The sequence below is a fragment of the Urtica dioica genome, chromosome 4 (assembly GCF_054948205.1).
Source record: "Urtica dioica subsp. dioica isolate 48M chromosome 4, U.dioica_male_clone48M_v1_H2, whole genome shotgun sequence".
NCBI classification, from domain to species: Eukaryota; Viridiplantae; Streptophyta; class Magnoliopsida; order Rosales; family Urticaceae; genus Urtica; species Urtica dioica.
The window spans coordinates 1,711,256-1,725,328 of NC_142759.1; the positions used below are offsets into that span (position 1 = coordinate 1,711,256).

Here is a 14,073-nt window from a genome sequence, read left to right on the forward strand (position 1 = left end):
AAAACTTTTTAAAATGATATGAAATTTGAGTCACACAAAGGCAATTACAACGATAATCACGGGTTACTTTTAAGTAACACGAACAACCAGGATAATCTTCTACTTTCATCTATTGTTGATTATTATTCCATTGTCGGAGGACTTCATTCTCAGGGTTCCAACTAAGACGTGAAAAATAAAAATTAAAACACACAAAACAAAGATCATCAAAATATGGATCATTGAAACATATGACATAAATAAGAGAAACATAATATAAAAATGCTCTGTTATGTTGAAGAGTGAATCTTCATTGAACGTCCTCAAGTCGAAGAAGACCGTTGATCGGTGACTCTGACGTCCTACAAGAGGCAGGGGCTAAAATATAAACAAAATCCGAAAATAGTTCAAAATATAATTTTTCTACAGAGAGAAGACGAGAGAGATTTTTTCTATCATCATTGATCATCAAATATTAGAGATAAAAATGGATCATGTTATAGAAAATATATTAATGAACTCGGTATCTTCGGTAACCCTTTTAGCAAACAAACTAAATTTGTATTTGTCTGATTAAATACCTACTTCGAGGTTAATTCAACCTATCCCTTTACAATCTTCACCCGTTCTTCACTTTGCTTCATATAAGATACAATAATAATTACTCGGTCCAAATTTATTACTAATTTGACGAGTCAAAATTTATTTTTAATTTTCAAATTATGTCGGTCCAAAAATAAAGTAGTTACAACTTACAAGGTTCAAACTTGTAACCGTACTCACAATTTAATTTTTATAAAGAATTTTGACAATGCTCAAAATAAATTAATGAAACGCTGACTTTTAGAATTTGATTCAATAACAAATAACAATAAACAAAAAGGCTATCCTTACAACTAGCCAATCTTAAAAAAAAAAAGTATATATTACATAAATTAACGTGAGTTATGATATGAAAACCAAAAGATTGTCTAAGCTATATCCTCATATTTACCTACCAAAAAGAGGATCAAAGTGATATATGTTCTTTTGACTAATTCATGTAGTAATGGCTTTCGGCTGTACAAAATCGTTTTTTTTTTTATCTGAATTAATTAATAGGATTTTTTATTTTCCAAATCTTTTTCGCCAGCTTCAGAATTTTCCATTTACTATTGAGAAGAACGATGCTTTATTAAATTGCAGTAGCTTCTGGTCAACCGTAGTACACTATGGGTTATTCACTTTAATAATAAAAGTGTGATCTATTCGCAGCCATTTTGTGAACGACTTGAAGCTCGATCAAAATTCTATTTGACAACTCATATTAAAACAGATCTATCGCATTAGACTTTATTTTTCATTATTACTCTTAAAACACGAATTATAATAAATTTTATATACGACTGGTTCAACTTTTCAGTTCATTAGTGATACTAGTTATTAAAACACTGTTTATAATTCAAACACGTGAAAATGAAACCTAGAAGAATCTTTACGAGATTGCTTAATTATTATGCGCATGCATCAACATGATTATTGGAACAATGATAAGATATAATATACTGTGGATACATCTGCTATTTTTTTATTATAATATACTGTGGATACATATGCTATAATTAAATACTATATTATAGTCGACGTAATTTGATAACATTCAACGACGACCAACACTTGTTCTTGTGATTCATTTTTCTTTGATTTATAATCCACTAGTGGCACGCGCTCGCCCCTTGTTACGCAGAAATAATAAATATATTTTTTAATGATAAATTATATTATTTTATATTAGAAATATTAAAAAAATATATAGAATATTTAAGAGATGATACGAAAAGATTGAGTGAATTAGTTGTAAATTTTATGTATTAGAAAAAGAGTAATGATATTTATTTCACCCAATTTCTTTATTGAGTGAATTATTTTAAATTTTATATATTAAAAAGATAAAAATGACCATCAATAAACGCCGCAGCCTCTCTCTGTTTCCTCTCTTTGAAATCAGGATTTCAAAACCCAATTTCCTTCTCAGCCATCACCCCCCAAGCGCCGGTCGTCCGTCCAACGGTGGCAAGACTGACACTTGGGGGGAGGCCCATTTTTTAATTTACTTAGAAGCTTTTGTTTTTTTTTTCTTTTTGGTTTTTGCGTCCAGATCTGCCTTTGCTGCAGGCGGGGTTCTCCGGCAGTCTTCCTCAACGCCGAACCGTGCCTCTGGGAGTCCGGCACTTCTCTTTGGATGGCGTTTCTTGGTGTTGTTGGTGGGCTATTTTTGGAGGCGCAGTGGATCTCGATCTCGATCTCGTCTCACGCACAGGCGATTTTGGGTGTTCCCTCAGCTCCGGCCTCCCCCGATCCCTCACTCCTCACCGACATTGCTCCAAGCCTCCGATGCACCTCGATGAAGCGCTCCGACGAAATCTAACCTCACTCTTGGCCTCGGTCCCCACTGGGTTATTTCATTTCAGATCGGTGTCCCCCCGCCGATCCCGATTCAATCTCTCTATCCGGTGAGATCTTCGTCAGCCTAGATGAGCGCCACTCCTATCCTCCGGTTCCCGACTTTGGACAGTCGGTTCTGTTGGAGCTTAAGAATGGTACACGGATTCTTGTTTGTGTGAATCTTGAATTTTTTGTTTAGTTTCGTTTTTTCAGTTGTCTATTAAGTCTTTTTGCATTTTGGTTGTATTAAGTTTTTTTGGTGACGGATTAGCTGTCCTCCCCGGACTGAAAATTTTATGTTTTTGTTGTTTTGGTTTATTACAGATGCGGAATAACTGTCCTCTCCGGTATGGATTTCCTGTTAGAATTTTCTCTATGCAGGTTGAATAATCATCTTCTACTTGGTTACTGGATCAAGGTTGATTGGATTTCTCCATTATCCGTTATAGGTATTTTGAAAGAGCCATTTGTGGGCTCGATTTTTTTTTTGCTCGGTATTCTTCCTCTTATTGGAAGCATGCACAAAATTGGACGTTCATCTTATTTTAGTGTTAGATTCATTTCGATTTAGGTCGATAATATTCCTCGTATTAAGGTGTACTTCTCTTGTATTTGTGGGCATTTGATCCTTATCTAATGGAAATCCCTTTTATAAAAAAAAAAAAGAAAAGAAAGAAAGACATTTCACAATAGGATGAATAGTGCATCGTTTAATAAAGTGTGAAAAGCAGAGCCACCATGCATTTCGCTCACGTCATTACGCCAAAAGTTTAGATAGTCACACAAATAATTGGTCAAACTCACAGGTATAATATGAATGCCATAATATCATAGAATTTGAGTTATTTTAAATAATCAACAATAACAGTATCTAAGTAGTATATATATAGGTGACTTTTCTATTTAAATTTTATTTAAGTTAAGAATCATTAATAATGATACATATATTATTTGAAAATTGATAAATATTATATTTATTTATATTATTTTATAAAATATTTATCATCGTTGTCTCAACAAATTTTGATAAATAAAATTAATATCAGTATTTTAAATACTTGTCGGTATACTCGACGGTAAGCTAGTATCTCAAAATCAAAGTATCAATAGCGAAATCAATATTTTAATTAATAGTATCACTAACTGTTGTCGATCGTTTTCAAAAACCGAAAATATTAAATTTCATGCTTAACTTTGGCCCATGAGGATAAGGCCCTTGCGGTAAAAAGCAAGATAAGCCCATGAAAAAAAAATCCAAATAAGCCGCGCGAGAAAGCTTGACTTTGGCCCATGAGGATAAGGCCCTTGCGGTAAAAAGAAACGTCCAACACCTCATTCTCCTATAAATAGATCCCTCACCCCAAAGGTAAAAGGGTACACAATTCTCTCTAAACACAATCACTCGATTCCAGAACTGTGAAACGCTGTCGAGGACCATCTGCACTTGTTTTCACTCTGACATAGCTTGATTATCTCAAATATTCTCAAAGAATACCAGCACCCCCACCCCATTCATAGCAATCAGACTAATGTTGAGCGTCGAAACACGCATCAGAGGCACTGCCTCTGCTCCCATAGCTCTAGCTTATTTTCTACATTTTCTTATTATTCTCAGATCTTCGCGACGAGCGAACAACGCTCTTGAGTTAGGAGAGGGAACTCATGACTTTCGAGTTTCTACAAATTCGGATCGGGCACGATCACTTAGTTCGGCTTTGGGGCGACCTGCTTGAAGTCTTACGTTGTCCAATTTTCAGCGACAAAACTATCTATTGAGATGAGCTGACACTACTTTATTATGGTCCTTTTTTGTGTGACATTGGAATTCAAATCTCACTAATGTACACTTATATTTCATGTTAAAATTTACAAGATATTATTTGAAATTCTTCCGCTTAAATTTCTAATATAATTATTTATCTTAGTTTGTAAATTATAAAAATAATGGGTAGTTGTAGTTCATAACCCCATTTCTCTATATATATTGAAATAAAGCACATGTACAGTAAACATATATTCAATTGTTCCGTAAATTCATTCAAAATTATTAAATGGAAGGAATTCACAACTCATGAAATAACAATGTTAGCAACCCGAATCGGTTCTATTCCTATAGATTAAGGCCGAATAAAATATTTCGATCAAAATCAAATCGAGCGGAACAGCATATCAATTCGCAACAAAACTTACGGCATGTTTGTTTCACTTTCACACGATGTAATGCAAAACAAATTAATTGTCATATTGTAAATAACTCGTTATCAAGTCTTCATATAATTTATCTTCCCAGCCAGATTTAGGTGTCTTGTTTCACTCATTTAACAAGAAATAAGATACGATGGAATTAAATGTGAACAAAAACAAACTTATGTATTAATTGGATATCAGATTTACACGAGGCTATAGCTTATTCACAATTGTCACATCTTGTGACATAATTTAGGGTTTGTTCTGCACCTCGTTCTTACAAAAAACCATATCTATCTTACCACAGAACCTCAAACTTTAGGTATCAATCAATGAAATGGGTTACCAATTACTATTGCTTAATGGCTTTTGTTTCTCAGCGTTAGTGCACTAATTGTTGTTTTCCAATAACCAATTATATAACTACATGAAGTTAGTTATTTCAAAAAATAACTTTCATAAGCAACAATTATATATTAAAAAAACAAAAAATTAGGTAAATAACCAATTTAAACGTGTGGAATTGCTATATAGTCAACATTTTGTAAATCTTAATGGCTTTTGTTTCTCAGCGTTAGTGCACTAATTGTTGTTTTCCAATAACCAATTATATAACTACATGAAGTTAGTTATTTCAAAAAATAACTTTCATAAGCAACAATTATATATTAAAAAAACAAAAAATTAGGTAAATAACCAATTTAAACGTGTGGAATTGCTATATAGTCAACATTTTGTAAATCTTAAATAAATAGTCATAAAGATGACGTGACCTAATATATGAAAGTGATTATTTACCTAAGATTTACGAAATATTAGTTATTTAGCAATGTCAAACCGTAAATGTGGCTATTCACCTAATGGACCCTAACAAAAATTATGAAGCCCCCTTGATATTTAACTTTATTATTGTCAATATTATAAAAACAAGCAGTATGCCCCGCGCGTTACTACGGACTATTTAATTAATATATTTTAGTTTGGAAGAAAAAATATATAGAGACATTTCCAGAAATATTTAGTTTGAAAAAAAATGTATTTAAAGTTTTTTTGAGACATTTTTATTTTTCTGGTAAAAAAAATCAGTACGAATGGACATTATTTGTGTTTAAGGTCTAATCTCTTATTTTTTTCTTCAAATATTTTTTTTCCTAAAAAAACGAAAAACACTGTTCAATGTGAGTAGAGGAGATTCATATATATACACACAGTTATAAAAATATTTGTGCGTATCTTTCGGTCTTGGAACAAAAGTACAACTAAGAAAATTTTCAGCCTTTTCGACAACAACACGTAATTTTGAAATATGTAAAATAAGAGAACAAAGTAGATTTAAATAAAATTGTGGTATTTTGAAAGAAGGTTTTTATTTTTGAATGGAAGGGTATTTTGGTCCAAAACGTTAAAAATACACAATACACGTACCTTCCTAATTTTGACAAAAACAAAAGTAACAATGACATTTGTGTTTATGCTGATTTAAAAAAAAAAAAAAAACTCAAATAATTTCACTAGGTCATGCTTCTGCGTATATGATGTCAATAATTATTTTTGACAAATCCGGATATTCTAGAAAGAGGATATTCGATAGATATTATTATACGCCACACCCAGCAAAGATATGGACTTATATAAAAGTTCATGACCTGCGGTTTTGCTATTAACAACCAATATATTTATGGATATGATATACATGGCTGCAAAATAAAAGAATTCCATTCCGCAAAGTGTTTGATCATGCACGTTAGTCATCCGAACTAAGATCAGCCATGCATACTTAAGCATTTATATGGGGAGAAAGTTGATGGGACAACTAAAGAGAAACTAATGTTGAAAGTTATCAAAAGCGCGTGTTTAGATATACACTAACTAATGATTTTAAGATAACTTTAGCTTGGTAGGTATAAATTATAATATAAATCATGCTAATCATCATCTCTTACCATATATATGTAGTTTGGTTGGTAAAATTCACGAAATCCTAAATTTACACGTTTTTTTGTATGCAATAGTATATACCAACGATTTCCAGTGTAAAATATATATGATCCACTATGTTGAGAAATTAATTATGCAAGATATTTCTATATGTATGTCTGTATAGTACAGAAATGACCTATACATATTCATGCATAAATATTAGTGATCACGCAATATATATTATCCAGTGGACCAATATAAACCCAAAGCATTCTGTAAAGCAATGAGTAAATGAAAGAATAAAGTTATCATAAAAAAGAAACATAGAATAAAAGTCATGATATTCCCATTTGGTAATTTGTCTTTTGAGTCTAAATCATCTTTATCCACCACATTTACTCATTTCATATGCTTTGTCTTAAAAAAAATGTCAAACCATTTACATTTATATATGGTCACATATGGTGTGATCGTGACTGAATTCTTTAATTATCATGGAGATAGAATGAAGAAATATGGAAAACGAGTTGTTAAGATTTTAGTATCTTCTATGGCGTTCTAGAGAAAGGCTAAATCATTTCCAATCACTAATCAATGCCTTATTAAGAAAAGAAATAAGTTAATCTAATTAGACAAAAATTATCTATCAATAAATATTTTGATTTTCTTTTGTGATTTTATATATCAAAATTAACATAATATTAAATATATATTATTATTCTTGGTTTAGTTTAATCTTAATTATATGTATCCAATTAAATATTAAAACTTATTTGATCTAGATATTATAATTAGATAATATGTGTTATTTATTACGAGACTAGTTTGTGATAATTAATAAAATATAAAATTAATTTAACAATAAAGGGAAAAATGATAGGAACAGTTATGATCGATTTCCAAATTACAATGATGGCAAAATGACAAAAAGATTACTAAAGTCCAACAGTGCTCGAATGTGCATGTTACTTAATTATCATGCTCGACTTATTTCATATATATCAGTGTGTGTGTGTTGTTAGTACTATAAGCTTGTGTGAAAATTATATTTATATATATATATATATATATATATATATATATATATATATATATATATATATATTGAAGCATATACTAAGTTCAATCTGAACGGTGGCGTGGTGTGTGTTCTTCTTCTTCTTCTTCTTCTTTTTTTTAATTGTCTTTCAATCTTTCCCTGACAACATGTTAGCTGGTAAATCTTGGCTTCTTGTAAGCCATTTATTTATAGGTAATTTAGCAAAATAGCCAATTTAAACGTTGAGAATTGCTAAATAGCCAATGTTTGGTAAATAGTAGGTAAATAGCCATTTTTATATATTTACAAACGTAAATATCAAGTAAATAGCCACTGCCATATTAAGCCACGTAATCATTTATGGCTATTTACTTAATATTTACCAAACCTTGACTATTTAACAATATCAAACATTTAAATCGGCTATTTTTCTAATTTTTTGTTTATTTATTCCTTTTTTTTTCTTGCAATAAAAAAATTGACCAGCAGGCAAAAACTTTGTCGATTTCCATTTGTCGTAGATGAAGTCGGCCGTACAAACTAATTAACAACCCAGGTGGTGATAACATTAATACGACGATATACAATTCAAATCATTTTCTTACATAATTCAATCTTTCCGTAGTCTTATTGAATTTCGCTTTATTTATTTATTTTTTGGGTCAAAAGAGATAAGCGCGTTATTTAATAGTTAGAATCAGAAAACAACTCACCACTAACTAACCCAACTTCTTTATCTTACTCGTTTGGATTAATTAGCTCGTTTGAATTAACTATTCCTTTATTGTCTTTCATGGAGCTTAAATTCTAAGGATTTTGTTATCTTAGTTTTTCATAAAATTTACCTCTATTTTCTGCAATTTCGTTTGGCTAATTTTGTAAATTTTTTTAAAACTTATTTCAAAATTAGAGTACATATAACATTTGAGTGGACGTCAACTACTAAAGGTTGAAATTGAGAACGTAGCATTATAAAATTAATTCCATGTCCACATTCTAAAGTATGAAAAAGTCAAACGTTATAGTTCACACAAAGAGTCAATAGCTCAGATTATCTCACTATAAATATCAAACCTCCCATTCCTCTATCTGTCATCTCTTTCCTCTCAAAGTGTTTTGCTTCTCTCAAAAAACTCTTCTAAAAATAACCTCATATTCTTGGAAAAAAAAATTCATAACAGAAAAAAATGGTGAACAATAACACTAAAGCTCTTCTCTTGATGACCATTCTTCTCTTCTCATCTTTGTCCCATGCCATTAGGCTTGAGCCAGGATTTTCCTCATCAGCTATTCCCTCCGAAACCCAGCATGTGGTTAGTTTTATTTTTATTTTTATTTTTATTTTTTATTTTTTATGGGTATCTAATTATAAATTGTGGGTATGTTTTTGCTTCTTCAGGTTTTTGAAGCTGAACATGCTGACGTGGCAGATGAGAATTGCGAAGGACTTGGAGAAGAAGAGTGCTTGATGAGAAGAACTTTGGTTGCTCACACCGATTATATTTACACCCAGAAACAAAAACCATAAAAAAAATATATAATATATATATATTTACACCGATTATATTGTTGTTACTTGTTAGTAGTGATCACATAACAAGATATCTTCATTATATGAACTTGTAAGTTTGACTCAAATATTACTTCTGTATGGAATATATTGGAATCACAATTCGCAATGCTATTTTTAGAACAATACGTGTGTGCGTTAATAAGTCCAAGTGAAGCCGACAGTTACATATTAGCTGTTCTTTTTGTTTCACGAGTTTAATTTGTCTTGTTTATTTATTTATATTTTTTTTGGAAAAAGGAAAGACGAGAGAAAATGCGTAGTATATAACCTCTAATTAAACATTACTATAACGAAGATATATATATTTTTTTTAATAGGGAAAATACGCAATAAGTTCTACGATTAAAAAACGCTCATCAATTCGATGCAAAATAATAATATTAATAATAATTAGTCAACAAAGTAATAATAAAACAGTTTGAGAATTTTGTCAACGTTCGTACATGGCAAATTATATGGTATGAAATGGGAATGCATTCTTTCTTGGATCTCCTTTAGATTGAAGACTGTTATAAGTTGTTGAGTTTTCCTCGTACATATAAAATGCTTTGAATTTATTTCTATATTTAATCTGATTATCCTATATGTGGTTTCGTGTGGTCAGTTTCTTATCGTCCGCTTGGTGATTAAGTATACCAGAATATAATTTTCTTCCTGTTTTCTGTCGAAACAATATAGCAATCCGTTTCTGTTGCCCAGGATTAGTTCATATATAGGCATTGATGACCGTTACATAAGACTCTGAGCTATCCGATCATATTTACACGAAATTCCACAAGTAAAATACTCTGAGAGCAATTTAAGAGCAAATGTGAATAGTAATAAAGTTTATGCATACCTAGATAATTCTAGAGGATGTATATATAATTTCACCTAAATATAAGGTTTTTTTTTTTGGGAAAAAAACGAAATAACTAATTGAAACTAATAAATTAGCAAAGTAGTAGATGTTTTGTGTAAAGTTAGTATATAAGCATACGAGCTTGATTGGATGGAATTATAAGCACACGAGCATGATTGGATTGGATTGGATTGGAATTATTAAATAGTAAACCACATTGTTAAGTATATCATTCGGTTTCGATAAAAGAAAAAGTATACAAATCAGTGATATGTTAAAATCTTAGAGACGTGGGATTTTTAACAAATAAAAAAAAAATGTTATTTTCCGCCTCCTCATAGCCCATGATTAGCCATCTTGCTTTTGACTAAAACTCATATCCACTGAAATTTTTTAGCGGTTCTCGTGCTTCCTTCAAACTTTTTTTTTGCTCTCTCCCTTTCTCACAAAATTTTGTCAATATTTTAGTCCTCTTTTTTATTTATCTTATAACTTTTTAATTGATCCTTATAAATTTTTAAAAAAATTATTTTCTTCATGGGATTTCTAGTTAAAATTAGCCAACTCAAACTAAATTTACTGTTATGATCCTTGCCTGTGCCAATAATTATTTATCCTGTCGATAAATTTTTTGACTGTTATGCTAATAGCTTTGATTTGTTAATGTTTCTAATGATATTAACAATTGATGGCTGGTAAATTCCTATATGATAACAAAGTTTAGCATAAAACTTACAAAAAGTTATGTTAAACTCATTTTAATTTTAACCCCTCTTTAAAAAAATTTCTTATATTTCTACCCTTGTAAAATTAGTTTTGACATTTGACCCACTTTAAATGTTACTTCCGCAAACAGGTCATCTTCATGTTTACGAAAACGAAAATCGTATTCCATATATATTGTAGGTCGACCACAACATAGTAGGGCAACATGTACATATTATTGGTGAAAGTCATATACATAGGGTCATTAGATAGCGATTTTTCATGAAGACATGTGACCAGAATTATAGATAGTGTGGTGGCACTAGAAATATGGAAAATCGTAAGAATACGACGTTTTACTAACATATGAATAGAAAGTTGAACTTGAACCAACAAATATAAATAATATTGCAGAAACAAATCCTTACTTTATCATCACACTCTACTGCCCATATTTCATATCTTGTATTTCTTTCCTTTATTTGTTTTCACACTCTACTGCCCATATTTCATTTATTGTATTTCTTTCCTTTATTTGTTTTCGTCACTCCCAATAATTTATAGAGCAAGACAACGTGAAAACAGTAAAACGGCCAACTTTATAACTAGTGTGTTCCTCATTTTTGGGGAAAGATAAGATTGGGTTCTATATAGAAAGGGTTCATATATAAATATAAATACACGTATACCTAGCCTAGACCTATATAAGCCAAACCTATAATAAGGTCTTGTTAACAATCTTAGTTGGGCAGTTATTGGTATTTGGTACTATTTAAAAACTTGGTATGAAATATAAAAGACGATCATTAGAAAGTCTTTCTTGCCAATATTTAGATCACTCGGCCACTATATGTGCAATTTTAACAAACCTAACTTGTGGAGAAGTTATTTGATATTATATTTTGAAGAAAACATAGTTATTGTTTGCACATGGACAGAATTATAAATTGATAATATATAAAAAAAAAAATTAGGTAACTACTCAACTAAAATGTTTGAAATTGTTATAAAGCTAACATTTTGTAAATTTTAAGTAAATAACTATAAAAATAATGTGATATTTCTGGTTTGTCTTTTCATTGAAATAAAATAGTGGGGTATTTACGTCAATTTACGTGTAAATATATGAACGTGGATATTTACCTAAGATTTACGAAACGTTGACTACATCAATGTAAAACTTTAAATATAATTTTATACGAATCATAATATAAATACAAACATAACTTCGGTCAAGTCATCACATTTTTAGCTCTCAACGAGCAGAGATTCAGAGAATCATAATTGATTTACAGGAACGACCTAATCTGTTCAAACATTTTTGCTACAGGTTTCACATGCATATGTCAACGCAATTGAAGTCTTAATTGTTTTTTTTTTTTTTTTTTTGAAAGAATTGAAGTCTTAATTGTATACGCTCAAGTAGGTCGATTGAACGTGCATAATTTTTTTATTTATTTATTCAAATCAAGAAATGTTTATTTTTTAACCTCAGTTTCTTATTTCATACACATTGATGAATGCGGGATCAAGTTGACAATAGTGTAAAGGTGCAAACGTAAATATTATTTTTATTTATTGAAACAAATCGGGTAGTTCATTTTAAGACAAGATCTTTATTATTTTTTATAACTAAAGGGGATTTTAACAAAAAATCGTTAAAAATATTAATTCCCCATTTTATAAAGTTTCAACTTGATTAATTGCAATAAGGTCTAATTAAATAATTGCATAAAGATTAAACTTTTTACTGAGCTATATCCTGTTTTAATTTTTTTTTTCCAACGATAATTTACTCTCATTTTATTTTGAAAATAAATCCTTTTTAAAGTTTTTTCTCACTCTTTTTTAACTGCTTACAGTTTATTTAAAATAATGGCAAGCTCACATAGAAATTATTATATGAATTATAGATGGAATAGTTAAAAGGAAATTCATGTAATTCAGGGCTTTTCTGAATGTTTGATACTAGTGATGCTATTTTAATTTTTTTTCAAAACGGGATTTCGTAGCCCAACTAAGTTTGGGCCTTGGATCCAAATCACATCATTTTGCAGAGAGAGAGCTCAAGCGAAGAAAAACCCTGAATCTTGGCAAAAGAACAATTTCCAGTCAAATAGAAAGATGATCGGCCGGAATAGATTCCTCACGTTCCCGGCGGTAATCGTGGCGACTTTGTAAGCGTTTAGTGACATTCAAATGTCTATCTTTTTTCATTTTTCTTATATTGGTTCTTGTAGAGCGTTGATATAATTGAGACGTTTAGTCCTAAGTCCTAACCAGAGTTTAAAAAAGTGTGAATTTCAACTGTAGCCCTTTTCAGATTATATATAACTATGTTAGTGAAAGCTTGTTGAAAACGAAAGAAAAGAATTCGGACTTTTTGGTGTATAGATTACTGTTAATGTTAGCTTTGTTTGAATTGAATCTGAGTTTGAATTTGTGGGCCTCATAGTTTAATAATTTAATCAAGCAAATGTTCATATGAATTCCCTCATTCATTTCAACGTCGATTTTAGGCTCGGAGTTGTGTCGGGGAAGGCGATATTTGGGCCTCCTTTGGAGGAGTATTGGAGAAACAAGAAGCTTGAAGAGGACAATACCAATAATAACAACAATGGCGAAACGTCTCTCGAGTAAGTTCTTGATTTCGTATAAGCGCAAAGATTGTTTTCGATTTCTCTGGTTTCGGATTCTTTGAGCCCTTGATTAAATTGCATTTGGGTTTTGTAAATTTGTCACAATAATTAGTTGAAAGTGGAATTGCCTTTTCTTTTTTTTTCCTTTTTAAAGAATGATAATTTTTTATCTTCTCTGCAATAAGTGAAACCGCTTTTAAAACAGATGATCTGAAAGAGCAGCTATACTGTTGGATAGCCGAAATCTCTCTGTCAAATGGATCATCAAAGTCTTGCGTTATGTTATGCTATGCTTTGAGCTGATTGGTCTTTCATGTCTATTGATAGTATGATTAAAAATAAAATAAAAACATATTACAGATTAGCTTTGTAGCACTCAAGTTAGCTTGGTATGAGACTGCTCAAGCCATTAGAAAACGATGATAAGGGCTTTTTGGTAATTTTAGCATTTAGGATTGTAAAGTTATTAGCTTCTCGTCTCCGAAGAGGAAGGAGTTTGTGCTCATCTGTTAATAGGGATTGCTCAAATAAATCGGAGCATGGACAATTTATTAGAATGCAAGCAATACAAACGAAACTTGCAGAACAAGAATAGAATAGAGAGAGGAAGATATAGAAGCGAGTTTTTCCATGGTTCAGTTAAAATACCAACCTGTATATCCAGACTTTAGAGATCAATCCAATATCACTATATCAGTGAGCGAAAGAACTCGTTCGAAATTACACTTTCACTACAATCCCTTGATCTTTTAGATCATTACTTCCT

The 14,073-nt window shown here is 30.7% G+C and overlaps 1 protein-coding gene across 1 annotated transcript; it reads left to right on the forward strand.

Annotated features, from left to right (window-relative positions):
* The first annotated feature begins 8,625 nt into the window (after positions 1-8,625).
* Positions 8,626-9,327, forward strand: LOC149399118 (phytosulfokines-like). The gene is made up of 2 exons (XM_089613022.1): positions 8,626-8,862; positions 8,949-9,327. The coding sequence occupies exons 1-2, from the start codon at positions 8,737-8,739 to the stop codon at positions 9,075-9,077; spliced, it is 255 nt and encodes an 84-aa protein (XP_089469148.1). The 5' UTR covers positions 8,626-8,736; the 3' UTR covers positions 9,078-9,327.
* Positions 9,328-14,073: the final 4,746 nt, after the last annotated feature.